The sequence below is a fragment of the Podarcis bocagei genome, assembly GCF_964188305.1.
Source record: "Podarcis bocagei genome assembly, chromosome: 11".
Classification (NCBI taxonomy): domain Eukaryota; kingdom Metazoa; phylum Chordata; class Lepidosauria; order Squamata; family Lacertidae; genus Podarcis; species Podarcis bocagei.
The window spans coordinates 28128567-28145601 of NC_138136.1; the positions used below are offsets into that span (position 1 = coordinate 28128567).

The window sequence follows — 17035 nt, forward strand, 5'->3', positions numbered from 1 at the left end:
TATCGTGAAAGTGAAGCCATTATCAGAGAAGGATTATGTGTCTCTGTGTTAAAGATGAGTGATAGACTTCTCTAAGTCAGGGTCGTCCATCCTCTGGCAAGCAATTTCACCCTTTTCTGGAGTACATTCCACCAATTTGGGCTGCCCAGGTGTTTATTACTGCATTATCTTACTGTATCTCTCTCACTCACACACACCACACCCCTACCCTCTCTCCCTACAGCCACATAGAGGCATACCTAGTACTCTGCCACAACACACACCAATTGCACTCTTCTCCTTGCCTGTCAAGAGAGGCATGGCAAACTACCAAGGAGTTCAGCTTTTCCAGGATATACCTTCAGCACAGTCAATTTGGCCCAAAAGCAGCCTGTCACTTCCAGACGATACATGGCTGAGCTGGCCCCTTGCATTAGGCAGAAGCTGGGCTCCGTCCTGCCCCACTTAAGGGGAGATCTATGCACTGCTAAATAACTGCACAGCTGGACAGCCTTTGGGAATTCTTGCAGGAACCAATATGAACTTTGGTGATCATTTTGAGAAGGATTGGATTAAGCGTGAGAAAAAGAATCAAAGACTCCCAACAATAACAAATCATATTAGCATACAAGCACAACATCTCCAATTATATTGATAACATTTGTACATCATAATACTTTTAAAACATCATTTTATATTCTGGAAGCGAGACACACTTCTGAAGGCTGGATCAATATAAATCGTCTAACATTCTGATTACTGGCAAAATTAATCTATTATAAGCACACTATACTATATTCTCAAAGGCACAAATACTTCTCTGATCAGCTCCCTTTTTTGAGAGACTGGAGCTCAGTTTCATATCATCACTCAGAAGCTGAATGCTCTTTAGACAGCAAGGATAACATTCACATTCGCTGTTATTTTAAAGCCATTTACTATGAAGCACAGAAGATGCTATTTTTTCTTAGGAGGCAGTATAATCCTATTGTGTATGTTAGCATAATGATCAGAATCTATATTGTCATCTGTATCTGAAAGAGTCACATAAACATTTCCGCTGTCCACAGTAACTCTATGAGTCCTCTGTTTTACTCCTTTCGACTGCCATTTGGGTTTCGGAGATGGCTCCCTGGGATTTATTGCTTGATACAATCCTTCACCTGTTGCCAGAGTTATTTTATACCTGTGCCAGGGACAAATAATGCATGGCTGTCCATTGATGTCCTAAACACACAAAGGAAGGAGGGAAGAACAGATGGGAAGGGAAAAATAATAAAATTATTACTATTATTACACTGAACATGCCCCCCACAAAATCCTTCATACCACTATAATAGGAGTACTAGGTTCCTGGTTGTTTTTTAAAAGCATATAAATGTAACAAATAAAACAAATAAATAAATATCTGAAATTTCACAAAACGTGGAAATCTCAAGAGTGCAAACTCCTGGAAAGTCTCCCTTAAAGTTCATTGGAAAATAACTTTAGTACTGGTTCACTCTTAAGGACACCCCCCCTTCTGAGATTGCGTGGCGAGTTCCCATCCCCATCCCCCAGAGGAAATAAAGACACATGACACAATTATTTAAGGTTAATGGGCTAAATATGGCCACAACTTTATTGGTCACAGGTGAGGAGCGGTATTGGTTTAGGCATTGGTCCTAACAGACTATCTGGCTTCAGCCCGTCCGCTTGAAATCCAGGAAGGGTTAACCACCACTAGGGGGAGTCCTGCTGATGCACATCAACTAGGAACTCCCCTGGGGTCACTGCTCGGGGGCGTGCCTTAGGCCCTCACCTCCATTGGCTTCGGATAGGGCCATGCCCCCCGGAATCCTTTATCGGACTACCCTTCACGGGGCGGGTGATGGCGCTTCCTCCCCTCTTCCATCTACAAAACGTTGTTAACCCAAGGTGTAGATTTGACAGAGAAATAGATGTTTAATTCCAAGCACAAAAGGACAAAGTTCCAGAGCAGGTTTGCCACCCTAGGAGAGTGCGATGATTGCTTTGACAAGACACTGACAACCGCTTGATTGTCAGTCCAGAAGCATGCCTGGTGATTCCTGAAATGGTCAGCCCGCAAGTGCACCACAAATACGATAGGAAAAATTCTAAGAAGGTGAGGTCACGCATGATAGTTTTCCCTTGCCAGCTGGTAGGCCAACGCTGAGCACACCAGTGCCCCCTAGAGTAGACACCAAACCCCAGGGAACCAGCTGCGTCAGACTGTACCTGAAAGTCTGAACACAGCATCAAATTGTCCTGCCACTAAGAAATGCCATTGTACTTATCCAGGAACTTTAACCAAACCTCCAGGTCTGACTTGACCACTTTAGAGAGGCGCAGTCATAGAATCATAGAATCATAGAGTTGGAATAGACCACAAGGGCCATCGAGTCCAACCCCCTGCCAAGCAGGAAACACCACTGACAGCTTAGCCAATCGCCCACAAAAAGGGTGGCTAGCGCAGTGTTTCCCAACCTTTTTTGGGCAAAGGCACACTTGTTTCATGAAAAAAAATCTCGAGGCACACCACCATTACAGCCCCGTGACATCAGCGCGCAGCGTCACGCCGGGAGGGACATGAATTGCTAGCAAATTACATAATCACCTCCTTGAGGGCTGGCTCATCTTCTCCGAAGGCAGAACCCCATTAATTAACAGGACAGACTCACACCATAGCCAAGACGAGGGGGGAAAACCTCAGTCATGCACAGTCATGCACATGTGGGGGCTAAATGAGGACGAAGACCGGGCAGAGAGCAGGGTTCAAATCACCCCACCTGGCCAGGACAATCCCTGGGTGCTCCCTTGGGCCACTCGCCTGACCCACCTCGCAGGGCTGTTGTTGCGAGGATAACACGGGGAGAACCACGCGCGCCCCCGGGAGCTCCTTGGAGGAGAAAGCGGGCGATGAATGCAATGCACGAAATATATGAGAGGCGACCAGGTTTTGCAGGTGAGGGGCCCCCGCCAGCCTCCGCTTCCAACACCCGGCGCAACGACGCCAAAGTTTCCCCCGGGCTCGGCTCGGGGAGCAGCGCTGCTCCCCCCCGGCTCCCCTTCGCCCTCCCGGCTCTCTCTGCCACCCACTGGGGACCCCCCTCACCTGCCAAGTCGGGAGCGCCGGTGGAAGTTGCATGCATGCATGCAGGGCGCCGCGTTGCCATTGCATTGCACTGCACTCCATGCAACGCCTGCACGCATGCATTGCCTTGCACGCCCGCCAAGGGGTCTCCCCGCGGTCCAATGCGTCCCCTCCGGCGCGGATGCAGCATTGCAAAAATAACCCCCCCCCCGACGCAGCCCTACCTGGGGGGCAGCCTCCGCCTCCGCCGCTCCGCCTCCGCGGGGATCCCCGGGCTCCATCCTGCCGCCCGATCTCCGCGGGGGCGCAGGCAGGCTGCGCGGGGTCTGCGCGGAAGAGCCCCTGCCCGCCCGGCCGCCGCCACTGCGCTCATTCCATGGCCGGGAGAAGAGCGCTTCAAACAAAACGCCCGGCCCGCCAGGCCACGCTGGGAAACGTAGTTCGCGCACCCCGCACGGGCGCGGAGCCCAAGGGCGAGGGGACTACGGATCCCGGCAGCCCCCGCGCCGGGGACGGAGGGGGAGAGGCCGGGTGCAGGGATGGAGGGACGGGTGGGCAAGCGAGTGAGTGAGTGGCAGCCGCCAAGCCTTGGCCGAGAGCCAGGAAGGGCCTCCCCGGAGGAGGAGGAGGAGGAGGGAGGTGCAGAGTGGGAGGGAGGGAGCCCCAGGGGTCATCTAGTGACGGCGCCCCAATCAAAAATTTGACTTAAAAAAAAAAATCTTTCGAATTTTTTAATTTTCCCCGCGGCACACCAGGCAACATCTCGCGGCACACTAGTGTGCCGCGGAACAGTGGTTGGGAAACACTGGGCTAGCGGACACTACCCGGCATGCAAAATTGAGGTGACCGAAGAGTGATTGACTCTGCCCAAGGGTGACCTTCTTGAGAGGCAGAAGTTGCAGAATTAATTCCTTAAGTGCTGCTAGCCTCTCCCTTGAGGTTTGAGGGTATTGGCGGCGAGCGTTTGCTCGAGTGGCGGTTAGGCATTGATATGGGTATTGGTATGTAGATGATGGGGGGAGGCGGGAACCTGCCACGCAATGGTGTAATAACAGTTCACACACATTCCATCCAACATTCACTGTACTCTGTTTTAAAAGTCAAGGGAGGGGACTTTGGAACTTTTCATTCATTCTGAAACAGAATTCTAAGAATGTTAGGTGCTGTATAACCCAGAAACCAGAGCACTTTTTTCCACCTTGCTCTTCTGCTGTGGTACCTCGGGTTAAGTACTTAATTCGTTCTGGAGGTCCGTTCTTAACCTGAAACTGTACTTAACCTGAAGCACCACTTTAGCTAATGGGGCCTCCTGCTGCCGCTGCGCCGCCGGAGCCCGATTTCTGTTCTTATCCTGAAGCAAAGTTCTTAACCTGAAGCACTATTTCTGGGTTAGCGGAGTGTGTAACCTGAAGCGTATGTAACCTGAAGCGTACGTAACCCGAGATACCACTGTACTTCTTAATGTGGTTTCTGTGATGTAAAAAGAAAGCCATCGGTTTTTACATTATGTTATTTTGGAATGATCATATTTGAAAGTCCTGGCTGTTGAGACTACAGTGATTGGAGGGGGGGCTATTTTCTTGTGTACACATGATGTCAGGAGTCAAGGAGGCACTGTGCTTAAGAGGCACATTGTGTTCTCATAAAGGTTTATTGCCTTGGAGGTGGAGATGCACACATGTATGGCGTATTGACATACATATATGGCATAAGACCAGATTAGGCTAAATTCAGGAGCTGTAGATAGACACCAGGGCATGCAGGATGTCTTTCAGGCCAATTGGCTGGATATGTGGACAGCTGGTCAACAAATTTGCTGGACAAGGTATGAGCTACTCTGTGTCTGAGTCTTGAATCCCCGAATGGAAATGAGTTCTCAAATCCTGGATTCTGGGAACACTGCCTTCTCTATACCTCGGTACTTGATTATTATTTTTAAAATCAGTTTCTACCAGATAGGCCAGGGGTAGGGAACCTTATTTCTGGGGGCCAAATATGGCCCTCAATGCCTCTCTGGCCTGTGGAATTTCCCCCAGGCCACACCCCTTCAGCACCAGCCATGGCCCTCACTAGCCCTAGTCCACACATACATGTTTTTGCCTAGCGGGAATGCCTTGGGTCCCACCTACCACTAGCATGTGGCCCTTGAAACGTTGGCCAGAAGGGAAGGCGGCCCTCGGTCTGGAAAAGGTTCCCCAGCCCTGAGATACACATGCACCTGTGCTGTGTCTGTATCATATGCCTGGTTAAATACTGGAGAAAACTCATAGAATATGTTCTTGCTTCCTTCCCATCCACTTCTGCCATCCAGAAGTTCCAGAAGGCAGCAGGGCTCACCGGCATATTCCCGAGTCATAATAAATGCAGGAGGTGAAGTGGGCTGGCATTTCAGATCCCAATATTGGTTTCAGGCTCAATAGAACAGAATTCTGCTAATTTAGATCAGCCAGCAATTGGCTGGACAGCAACCATAGTTCTTCGTTCTGATGCTCCAACCTGAATATTTCATATCTGAACAATGCTTAGACGATAAGTATAATTTTGAAGACAGGCGCTTTATTCTTTTTGCCTACTGTTTTTCAATTCAGCCCAGATAATACAGAGACTCTTCTTGGAAATTATAGATGAGATTAGGGATGAATTCCCCAATTTACTGAGACTGACAAGCTCAAACCAGGTAATGTTTCTGAGCTAATACTAATACTGTTTCACTATTATTTGAAAGTTAAGTTTATTTATACAATAGTCTGTTAAAGACTGCATTTGCTACAAACTCAGCAAAGTTTCAGCTTAATGTTTTGCTTATACACAAAGTTATACACAAAGTTAGAAAAATAATTAATATATTCAGGGGACACAAGTTTTGGCATAGCATACCTCCAGAAAGCTGCTCCACAGATTATTATTTTTTTTTAGTATTATTTTTATCCAGTGATGATAAAAACGATATTATTACTAAATCCCCAAAATAAGCATACCCGTGTGTGCATCTATTGAGTTTTGGCTAATTTATCCAAGTAAGCAAGGTTAAACTAATGTTTCTAAAGCAGTCTAAAGATCTATGGCATACAATGTTCTTTAGTAAAGAGCCCAAGGGTTGTAATGCTAATTTCCCCCCTACTGGTGTTTCTGTGAATAATTGTCTAAAATACATGTCAACTTGGTGCATTTGCTGGAATGTTGGACTAGGAGGGGCCAGGGTTCAAATTCCCACTCAGCCATGAAGACACTGGATGACAGCCCAGTCACTGTCTCTCAGCCTAACCTCCCCCACAGGGTTGTGGGGAGGGAGAGATCCATTTATGCCATCTTGAGCTCCTTGGATTACAAGTGAGATATTACTATAATAAATGAATGAATGCCAGGGTCAGATGTTTGAAGATCTCATCATATATTCATTGTCCCCAATGGCAAACTATTACTACATCAACAATAGGGCCCAGTGTGGGATTGTTGAGGATAGTAGGGGAGACTATATTGATTAAATATTATCCTTCCTCACTCATGCTAGTGAGCTAGTAGCAGAGCACATTCCCTTCCACATTGCAGGAAGCTAGTTGATGCATCAAACCGGCTTTCTCTGTTCTAGGCCTTTCCCCCCACAAAGTACCGTAATTTGACTATTTTTTTCTCTCCCTCCTTGTATTGACTTATATTTCAGGACGGCAATCGCACCGTGCAGGGGTCTAGGTCTGTTGTGGCGAGAGTGTTCTCTTCCGCTCATGCGGTAATGATTAGGCATGGGCTAGGTCATCTCTCCCGCTCTTCAAAATCAATTGCAAAATTTGTGCAGCCACACCTCATTCAAAAATTAGCAGGGCTGCATAGGCTATCACATTGTCTCTTGCAGAAACTGAATGCTCCCAAACAACCTCTTTATAAATTGAAGGTAGGCAATGGGTGTGACTGCTCCATCTCTTATTTTCTTTTTTTTAAAAAAAATATCTTTATTGGGAATTTCAACATAACCATCTCGTATTTTCTAAGTGAGTTCTAAGTGAGTGTGTGAGGGATTTTCCTCAGCACCACAACAGAGGATGAGAAGGTAAAATTTCCTCCTCCATGCCATCTTGAGATTCTCATAATTATAAGCCCCATCAGCTGATGCTATTTGCTCTAAAAATGTTAGGTCAAAGACCCCTTTTTTTAACATTCACATACAGTTTGATCTTCCTTGTGCAGACAAGGATTCAATATGAGATAAGATTGAGTATGGCAGTTTCCAATGTTCCAGTGATAGCATATTACAGCACAAACAAACAAAAAGGAATCTTGTGGCAGACTAATAGATATATTGTGGTACAGGCTTGTGGATTAGAGACTAGTGTTTTGTGCATATTTGCTAGAAACTAAGTCCCACTGAGTTCAAAAGGGTTTACTCCCATGTCAATATGCGTAGGCTTCTAGCCTTATGTTCTATTGAAATCAATGGGAACTATTTCCAGGAAATATGTTTAGGATTTACATAATGACCTGTCAATTTGTAAACCTGATCTTCCCCAATAATTTGTTTGGGGCAGCAATGATAGTGTGTGGGCGCACAGAGAGTTAATAAACCACACCAGGAATTCTGCATGGAAATATTTAGGAACTGTCTAGCATGTGAACATTAGATTGTTATCCATGTTGAGCTTTATGTCCCATTGATTTAAATAAGGAAGATATAAGCAAGTTCTTAACTCTCCCGTTCAAACCAAAGGAACTTAAAAGTGCTAAACTTTGAAAGGATCATGTATACCAAACTGCAATATGGCAGAAGAATGAATCCCTTGATTATGAATCCCCGCTTGGTGTAGTGGTTAAGAGCGGTGGACTCGTAATCTGGTGAACTGGGTTCACTTCCCTGCTCCTCCACATGCAGCTGCTGGGTGACCTTGGGCTAGTCATACTTCTCTGAAGTCTCTCAGCCTCACTCACCTCACAGAGTATTTGTTGCGGGGGATGAAGGGAAAGGAGATTGTTAGCCGCTTTGAGACTCCTTAAGGGGAGTGAAAGGCAGGATATTAAGTCCAAACTCCTCCTCTTCTTCTCTATAGGAAAAATCCATGTTTCTTTATGATGTCCTTTCCTATCCAACGAAGACCACCCTCATTGGTGTAATGAGCATTTCTTATGCAGCACTAATTTATTTGGTAGGTTCATAAATACTGTTCTTTCTGATCCTTCTTGTTTCGTGCTTCCCCTTCCCTTCAGCAAATAATTGAAGCCATGCATTATTCTTCAATTACTGTGCACCTTTTTAGTGCACATTACCAATGCCCAGCTGTAGCTGGCTTGCTAGCTGTGACCTTTCCTCGACCAACATTGCCTACCTACAGTAGCATATATACGGGTAATTTAGGCTGTTGCTATTGCACTCTGCAAAGGGCAGCTATTCAAGACAGTCCAGAAATGGCCACTGGCACTAAAGCAGGATCAAGGGTCACTCATCCTTAAACCTCAAGAGGATGATCATGCAACTGTCAATATGCCAGCATTTATTAAAAGTCTTCATGAGAACAAGTGTTGACCACATGCAGCATTCCTTGATGGGATGGTTCAAGGGGTAGGACAACACACACACACATATACACACAGCATTTTAGACTGAAACCAGTCCGGAAATTTTCAAAGTGTGATCTGCTCACCTCATCCCCATCATGATTCTATCCTTTCCCCCAGGCATTTAATGTACAGCGGTACCTCGGAAGTCAAATGGAATCCGTTCCGGAAGCCCGTTTGACTTCCAAAATGTTCGGAAACCAAGGTGCAGCTTCCGATTGGCTGTAGGAAGCTTCTGCAGCCAATCAGAAGCCGCGTTGGATGTTCGGGTTCCAAAAAACATTCGCAAACTGGAACACTCACTCCCAGGTTTGGATTGTTTGGGAGCCAAAACATTTGACTCGCAAGGCGTTCACGAACCAAGGTACGACTGTATTGATACAAGTAATGCATCCTAACCAAGAACGGCTATACTGCAAAACTGTATCTCTTAAAGTTAGGCAGAAATGCAGAGGATTCCAAACCTTTCCGTTTCTTTATGCTTAAAAATGTACCTCTTATGTGTATACAGGCAGTCTCCATTAATAAAGCACTGGGAAGAATTAAAAGCATAACTGAAACAAAAAAGAGCTCCAGGGAAAGCAGCAGCGATCGTCTCGATGCAGATGGATTTCCCAGAGTCAAGGAAATGGCAAACGACTCTGCAACTTCCTCCACACACCAAGTATCTTCAGAGTTGACAATTAAGGAATCACCAAGCAGAGGAAGCATCCAAACACTACTTTTGGCAATAGATAAAGAAAATGAAGAATAATAATGCTCCCTTGTACCCAATAAATGTAAAGGCACCCCTGACCCTCAGATGTCACTTTTGTTTCTTGGACGTGCCTTTTTAAATTCAGAACTATCACTCCCTAAATAAAAAAGCAGTATCACTCTTTTTTTCAGTTGGCAGTGCTGAAGTGAGGATAGAGGGGCCTGTACAGTAGTACCTCTGGTTAAGAACTTAGTTTGTTTTGGAGGTCTATTGTTAACCTGAAACTGTTAACCTGAAGCACCACTTTAGCTAATGGGGCCTCCCTCTGCCACTGCGCTGCCGAAGCATGATTTCTGTTCTCATCCTGAAGCAAAGTTCTTAAACCAAGGTACTATTTCTGGGTTAGCGGAGTCTGTAACCTGAAGCATATGTAACATGAAGCGTATGTAACCTGAGGTACCACTGTACACATGTTCCATGGGGCCTCTTTTAAAAGACTCACCCTGTATATGCACAGTAGTACTGCATTACTGTCGCATTATGTTAATAGCATTCTTATTTATCAGAAGGTTCTGAATGAGGAAGTACTGTATTTGCATACCTCTATATCTCCTTCATGTAAGGGACCTCCTGTATCTGTTAAAAGAACAGAATACAAAATTAGAGCAGAGGCTCAAACTAGCTAACTTTTAAAGTTGTTCCAAAAACACTATCTTCGGAAAAATTCTTACGGTAACAGCGGCAATCCAGAGCATAAAACCTTCCATCGTGATAGAAAACAACAACTTCTCTGTCATGGATGACCACTGTTGTCCTCCGTAGTTTTTTAATATCATCTTCTCTGCCAACACAAACTGGACTTCTGTCTTCCTTCTTTTTAGACGTTTCAACAGAGCTGTCCTCATTCATATTCTAAAAGCAAGAGAAAATGCACTATATTACTTAATATGACTGTCAGAAATAACCATGTTGAGGAAAGAAAATCACAACCATTTATAGTTGAACAGTAGGCTGGTGCACAAAGAACTTTCACTGCAAACAAACGATATACAGTGGGACCTCAGTTTACAAACTTAATCCGTTCCAGAAGTCTGTTCTTAAACCAAAACCGTTCTTAAACCGAGGCGTGCTTTCCCTAGTGAGATCTCCGGCTGCCAGTGCCCTTCCACCGTTCGGCTTCCATTCTTAGACCAAGGTAAAGTTTGCAAACTGGGACACTACTTCCGGTTTTGTGGAGTTCGTAAACGGAATAGTTCGTAAACAGGGCTGTTCCTAAACCGAGGTACCACTGTATTTATTTTACGTGGATCAAATGGTATCCTCCTATTTCAAGCATGATATGGAAAGGGTGAATAAAAATAAAACAGGCGTAGTACATCCTGTTTGGCATTTGAAAACCTTTCTGAAATTTACTGTAGACTACGTATTTTAAAAAGAGGAATTCATCCATTCATGTGTGTGGCGATTCATTCTGTGAACTGGATGATTTTCACCCTATCTTTTATCCACGTATGGTGGTGTGAAAATTTTAAAGGTTATCTGATCTATGTGGCAAGCTGTTGAATGCAAATGGCTTATCCCATAAGGACAGCGTCACAAGCATCAACTCTTTAAAAGTCCTCATCTGATGGCCAGTATATTGAAACAAGTAACCCTTGCTCATGGCCGCAACATAGCAACAACTTTCCACAGCAATAGCAGAATGTTAATCAAAAGCTAAAGTAAAGGGTGGAGGTTTTGTGTGTATGAACATTTTTCTTTTCTTTTCTGAAATGCTGTCCATTTTCATTCTGTGACAACAGGGTATTATTTGTTCAAAGGTATGCAAAAACCTTGATTTTACAACTTGTCACAAGTTCTTCTGAGGATGCAGTGGCAGCCAAAAACTAAGATATAAAGCATATAGGACAACCTGAACTGGAGGAAAAAAATCACATTCATTTTGCCATCAGTGACAGCTGTTAATTTTGTTGTATAATACACAGTTCTTGAGGTTTTTTAAAAAAAACATATTGCACAAAAATGTGTTTTGAGAGCCAGAACAGATAAAGTGTTTAATGATTTTCTGAGTGCTTAAAGCTGCAATCTAAGAGACAGCGGAGTAAATTGCATAACTGTCTCGTCTTCGGTCTTAGCTTATAATACTTTCCAGATTACAAACCAACACTAAATGAGCCCCAGTGAGTTCAATGTGAATTCACTGCATTAGGCATGCATAGAATTGTAGAATAAGATAAAAGGAAATACTTAGCAGCACAAGATGAAAGAATACATATAATTACAGGAAATATCTTAAACTTTCGCAATGGAAGACATTGTACAAAATAGTACAAAATAATACATATGAAAGAGAGAAAACAAGATACTTTCTGAATCTACTTTAATTATATTTCACAACCAGAAACACCTTTAAATGAAAAGTCAGTGGCACTGCATTTAAAAACTATTGTTAAGAATGGTACCTGTGTGGAAAGTGGCAGATTCACATTCCCAGGGAAATCTGAATGGTGATCCTCTAAGGCAGTAGTATGGCAAACGACACAGAAGTTGTATTATCACAGAAATATAGAAGGAAGATTGTAAGAGGTGGGTGAAAGTTCTGAATCATCAGCTTCCAAAGGTCATATCCACCACGTATGCCTTTATACAGAGAAGTTCTTTACTGGGAAAGATGTTTTCGTAGAGTCTTCACACAGTGACGTTGACTTAGGAGAAGATGCATCCTGCCTGAGCAGATAGGAAAGTTAAGAACCAGGCTGCACTGAATTGATAAGGACGTTTTAGATAATCACTTGTTCACCTTAAAAGTAACCCCTAACCTAAAGCAACTAGACATTTTAGAGTACTGTAATCAAATGAAACTTTATTACGGAGCATGACCAAAGTCTGCAATTTTATCATGACAAGTTGTTTGTTGTTTACTGTCGTAACAACATGTATCTTCTGTACCATGAAAAATAATTAAAAACATGGTTTTTAAAATAAAGAAGTAGCCCTAAACCAGCCTCCTCCAGGAACGCTGGATCGCAATGATGAAAATATTACTCATGTCTCAGGCTTAACAACAACAACAATTTATTATTACAGTTGGAGACCAGCTTGTGAAACACAAATGGGACTGCCATCCCAAATAAGAATTATTTATTTGTACCCCGCCCACCTGAATGGGTTTCCCCAGCCACTTGGGCAGCTACTGTTGCCCATAATCAAGGGTGAATTTCCACCACCCCCCACCTCCGTGCTTTATTTTCTGATAAAACATCCTGTTTCCTAAATTCATTAGTAACAATGAATAGGTAAAGGTAAAGGGATCCCTGACCATTAGGTCCAGTCATGACCGACTCTGGGGTTGCGGCGTTCATCTCGCTTTACAGGCCAAGGGAGCCGGCGTACAGCTTCCGGGTCATGTGGCCAGCATGACTAAGCCGCTTCTGGTAAACCAGAGCAGCGCATGGAAATGCCGTTTACCTTCCCACCGGAGCGGTACCTATTTATCTACTTGCACTTTGACATGCTTTCGAACTGCTAGGTTGGCAGGAGGAGGGACCGAGCAACGGGAGCTCACCCGGTCGTGGGGATTCGAGCTGCCAACCTTCTGATTGGCAAGTCCTAGGCTCTGTGGTTTAACCCACAGAGCCACCCGCATCCCTAACAATGAATAGAGGCCAACTATAAATCCAACACTAGACAAGTGTGCCAGTCTTGTGCAAGTCAAAGTGGTGTATAAACAGTACAATTGAACTTTGTTTGAGAACTCACTCTCAGACAAACATGCATATATAGGATCAGGCTCCAAAAGGCCTCCACGCATTCCAGTGAAACAATACTGACCCAAGCAACAAAAGAACCCCACAACTTTTGCAGACATAATCCCAGTGAGATGAATGGGCTTTGTGCTATCACAGAAGCTTTGAAATATTTAATCTATGCAGTTCCCAGCACACCAATACAATCCTTATTCAGCCACAAGCAAGTGGAATCTGATTGCTCATACAGGTGTGTAACTCGTAGCAGGGTCTGTGTAAATTGGCCATAAAAACTCTCAGTACGGAGAGAGTGTAAAAGGATTTCAGCTGCAATGGGAGAAGGCCAGCTGTGGACACTCGCCGATGTCTATAGCAAATTCGATTAACTTGTGTTTCCCAGCTTTCATTCTTCCTGTGACTCACCCTTCTTACTGCCAAGCAGACTCTTAGCTGGGAACACTCTGAGATTTGTGATGAACAAGGAAAGAACTGCCTGGAAGTAAACATACTGGCACAGCATCCATAGAAGCATTGTGTTCAGAATACAGAAATGTGAAGGGGGAGGGGAGAGAACCACCTAGTAGCGGTTGAAGTTGCCAACTCCACTGTGATGCAATGACAATCCTTACTGTATGTTAATAACTAGATCTTACCCCTCTCTGGGGCAACCACCTGAAAGAAAATGGGTTCTTCTCACTTGCACATCTTCTTTTATTTGTATGCACATTTTTTAAAGTTGTCCTCTGCCTAAGATCTAACTGTAACTTAAAATAAGCCAGATGGCTTAGAAGCCAAAAGTCATGCAAGTGTGGTTTATTACATACTTATTAAAATGTAAAAAAAGAGAAAAACACCACATGTGGGATTTATATAATGTGAAACACACAAGAATCCTTCCGAATTTATAAAGCTTTTGAGAAATCTATGGAATAAGATAGGAAGTGGGGAGGAGTATTAAGTTGCCACTGAAATCATATAAAGCTTAAAACATACATTATGATAATCACAGAATTGTAGAATTGGGAGGTCATCTACCCCCTGGAATGCCCAACGTGAGACTCAAACCCAAGACCCTAAGATTAGGAGTCAAATGCTCTACCAACTGAGCTATAATATTATAATGGGCACAATTATTATTTTTAAAAAGTCAAGTCAAGTAACTTAGAAAAACATATCATGGCCATAATCCAGTCTCTCACTAGATCATCTTCGCCCACTCCTGTGTGTGCTGTTTTGGGGTGAGGAGCTGTCCTTCTAATTTAATCACTTCCCCTTCTTTCTGGCAGCTTTACTACAAGCAGACAGCTGTGGGCAGCTAACAGCATTCATGAAGTACGGCCTGGATGGGGCTCTATGATATCCTATGCGAGTCATACTCACGCAGTGGCGTAGCGTGGGGGGGCAGGGGGGGCAGCCGCACCGGGCGCAACATCTGGGGGTTAGGGTGCGCAAATCCACGGGTTAGGGTGCACAAATCCACGGGTTAGGGGGCGCAAATTACTTGCCTTGCCCCGGGTGCTGACAACCCATGCTACGCCACTGTACTCACGGTCATTTGTATCCTGTGTTACTCAGAGTAGACCACTGGAATTAATGGGCATTATGACAGAGGATTCACTGCCTCCTGCTGTTTTTGCAGTACATTTTTAGAGTAATTGGCTAGAGTGGTTATATAGCTATAACTGAGCCACAACTTTGCTGTACTGTAAATTACAAGTGTCTAACAGGAGAAGCTCATAGGGAATGCCCATTTTTTGAAACATGAGCAGAGAAACCTGAGACCCTTATCGATTTAGTTTAGCTCCTCACGGCAAATGTAAATATAAAATTTCACCCATGCTACACAGCACTCTTCACAATCAAACTGCAGAAATCTACCAGGTTAAATGCACTGTTTAAAATATCCCTGCTTCTTTGAATAGGTATCACTTTCCAAAGAATATAACTGCAAGATGTAGAAAGACTGCAAGATGTAGCGCGTGTGTAAACGGGAGTTACACAAATACATTATTTGAAAGGCGTGCGGCGGATCCACACGCCACGGAGTGATTTATTTCCATTTATACTTCCACTTACAGCTTCGGAGCCAGGCATTCTCCTCCCTCCGTACCCAATTTGGCCTCAAAGCTTAGAAAAACGTCGGCAATTAAAGACAATATAAAACTGATAACAACCACCGCTAGGCGGCGATCGACACAAAAAGTCTTCAAGCAGCGTAGCCTTGTCTAGTAGGCAACACGCATGTGCGCGAGCTTTATCTCCAAGCTCAGACTGCAATACCCAGCAGCCACCGCGCTCCCTGAGACTACAACTCCCGAAGGTCCTTGCGCTGTTACCCCCTTCCCCCCTCCTCTCGCGCGTGTTATGTGGGCTTAAGAGGGAGGGGGAAGGGAAGTGGCTTCTTGACGTCTACAAACCTGCTTAACGTGGCCTAACGCTGCAGTAGCAGCCGGAGGGCGAGACCCACGAGTTGAGGCGCGACCGCAAATCGCTGAGGAACCGTTTTTGCTTCTCCGCGGCGTCACGCCATTAAAACGCGAAGAGAGAAACGCTATTGGACGGGGATGTGTCACGTGATAGCGGCTGCTGCACCTTTCCTAGATCTAGAACGCAGCCCTAAATTCACGCTGGAGGAGAGAGCAGTCCATTCCCACTGAGCGGAACGTACTTCTGAGTTAATATGCGAAGGGCTGCGCTGTTAGGAAAGCCAGAAAAGCGTTGGGGGGAAATAATAAAGAGACACCATATGGTAATGCAATCATTAGGCCACCTGTACGTACACACACAGAGAGAGAGAGTGCAACGAGGTCCTAAGCAAACTTTAGAAGTACTCCAGAACTCTTCATCACACTCAGTGCTGGATTTACGTATAAGCTAAACAAGCTATAGCTTAGGGCCCCACTCCCTCGGGGGCCCCCAAAAAATGTAAAGGGGGAAAAACTAGATGTACATTTCCGAAATATCAGATAAAAAATAAAATAAAACCTACATAAATTACAATATAGCATATATACAACACAAAAAACAGTGACAATTTGTTGTTGACAAAGGACAGCTGGACATATAAAGGGCCCCATTACCTTCAGCAGCTTAAACCTAAACCCAGCCTTGATCACACTTGAGGAGCAGCAGAAAGGATGGAGGGAATGGGCAATAGCCAGGGACAGGGAACAACAGCTCCCCAAAACAAACAATCAAGTAGAAATAATTAGAATGTTTGAAATTGAAATGCTCACTGAGGTCACTTGGATGATGCTGTGGTGCATTCTAGCAACGCAACTGGCAACCCGACTGGGGGACAGCGCTAGACAGAGGATGCTGACAGGTGAGTGTCCTGCCCCCCCCCCAACATATATCCTGGCTACGCCCATAGGTGGAGGAGTGGGTAGAAGAGGGGTTGCATCCCCTCCTCTGCAATCATGTGGTGGTTGGGGCCAGAGGCAAAAGTGGGCAGAGCAACAGAGGTAACTCTAACTTTGCACAGTTGTCTACACTGCGGCCACATAAAAGCCAGATGTTTCTACACACCTGCACATATCTTTCCATCCAGGCAAGCAAGAGCCATTGTCACAATTTAAGAACACGTTTCAGACATGCCCAAAGCACTAGTCAAGGGTACACAGCACAGCTGGTGGGGATGGATGTGACCTGAGGACATGGGTTGTTGCCTGGGGAGGGTCCATAGGATCGGGCAGAGAAGTCTGAAGGACTGCATTCAACATCTGGGCCACTGGTTCCACAGCACTGTAGTCGCCATTATGGCTAGAAGCCATTGAGTTCAGATGGAATCAGACTTTTGCCTTACAATCCAAACTCACTGATTACAAGTCGGCTTCACTGATTTCAGGCTCAACCTATATCAGTGTTTTGAGGGTCAAAAATGAAATAGTAATATTAAAAAGTCAATAAAAAAATGAACAGAAAAAGTAGTAGCAAATTTTAAAATAACACAAGCAGCATTTTTGTTGTTGTTTAAAC

The 17035-nt window shown here is 44.6% G+C and overlaps 3 protein-coding genes across 5 annotated transcripts in view; 2 read left to right on the forward strand and 1 right to left on the reverse strand.

Annotated features, from left to right (window-relative positions):
* Nucleotides 1-9102, forward strand: part of LOC308596970 (carnitine O-palmitoyltransferase 2, mitochondrial-like) — a 43738-nt gene extending 34636 nt beyond the window's left edge. The window contains exon 8 of the transcript XR_014012762.1: nt 8210-9102. The gene's annotated coding sequence lies outside the window, so the exon portion shown is untranslated. The remainder of the gene's footprint in view (nt 1-8209) is intronic.
* RFESD (Rieske Fe-S domain containing) lies at nt 579-15626 on the reverse strand. Of its 3 annotated transcripts, none has more exons than XM_081212447.1 (5): nt 15475-15626; nt 11774-12038; nt 10043-10223; nt 9913-9947; nt 579-1206 (listed from the first exon to the last, which is right to left on the reverse strand). In XM_081212447.1, the coding sequence occupies exons 3-5, from the start codon at nt 10218-10220 to the stop codon at nt 937-939; spliced, it is 483 nt and encodes a 160-aa protein (XP_081068573.1). In that variant the 5' UTR covers nt 10221-10223; nt 11774-12038; nt 15475-15626; the 3' UTR covers nt 579-936. The 3 variants fall into 3 exon arrangements, with proteins under 3 accessions (XP_081068573.1, XP_081068574.1, XP_081068575.1); XM_081212448.1 differs by having other exon boundaries at nt 11774-12034; nt 15475-15615; XM_081212449.1 differs by lacking the exon at nt 11774-12038 and having other exon boundaries at nt 15475-15600.
* SPATA9 (spermatogenesis associated 9) lies at nt 4577-9409 on the forward strand. Its single transcript, XM_081212439.1, has 5 exons — nt 4577-4898; nt 5662-5750; nt 6735-6962; nt 8110-8205; nt 9126-9409. Exons 1-5 carry the CDS (start codon nt 4838-4840, stop codon nt 9366-9368), a joined length of 717 nt encoding a protein of 238 aa, XP_081068565.1. The 5' UTR covers nt 4577-4837; the 3' UTR covers nt 9369-9409.
* Nucleotides 15627-17035: the final 1409 nt, after the last annotated feature.

Bases quoted from the DNA above. Each gene is read 5' to 3' on its own strand.
- SPATA9 (XM_081212439.1), top strand. From the start codon at position 4,838: ATGTCTTTCAGGCCAATTGGCTGGATATGTGGACAGCTGGTCAACAAA. The intron at 4,899-5,661 runs GTATGAGCTACT...TTTTCAATTCAG, and splicing joins CAACAAATTTGCTGGACAAG to CCCAGATAATACAGAGACTC. The intron at 5,751-6,734 runs GTAATGTTTCTG...CTTATATTTCAG, and splicing joins GACTGACAAGCTCAAACCAG to GACGGCAATCGCACCGTGCA.
- RFESD (XM_081212447.1), bottom strand. From the start codon at position 10,220: ATGAATGAGGACAGCTCTGTTGAAACGTCTAAAAAGAAGGAAGACAGA. The intron at 9,948-10,042 runs GTAAGAATTTTT...TTCTTTTAACAG, and splicing joins TCTGGATTGCCGCTGTTACC to ATACAGGAGGTCCCTTACAT. The intron at 1,207-9,912 runs GTATGCAAATAC...TTGTGTGTTTAG, and splicing joins TACATGAAGGAGATATAGAG to GACATCAATGGACAGCCATG.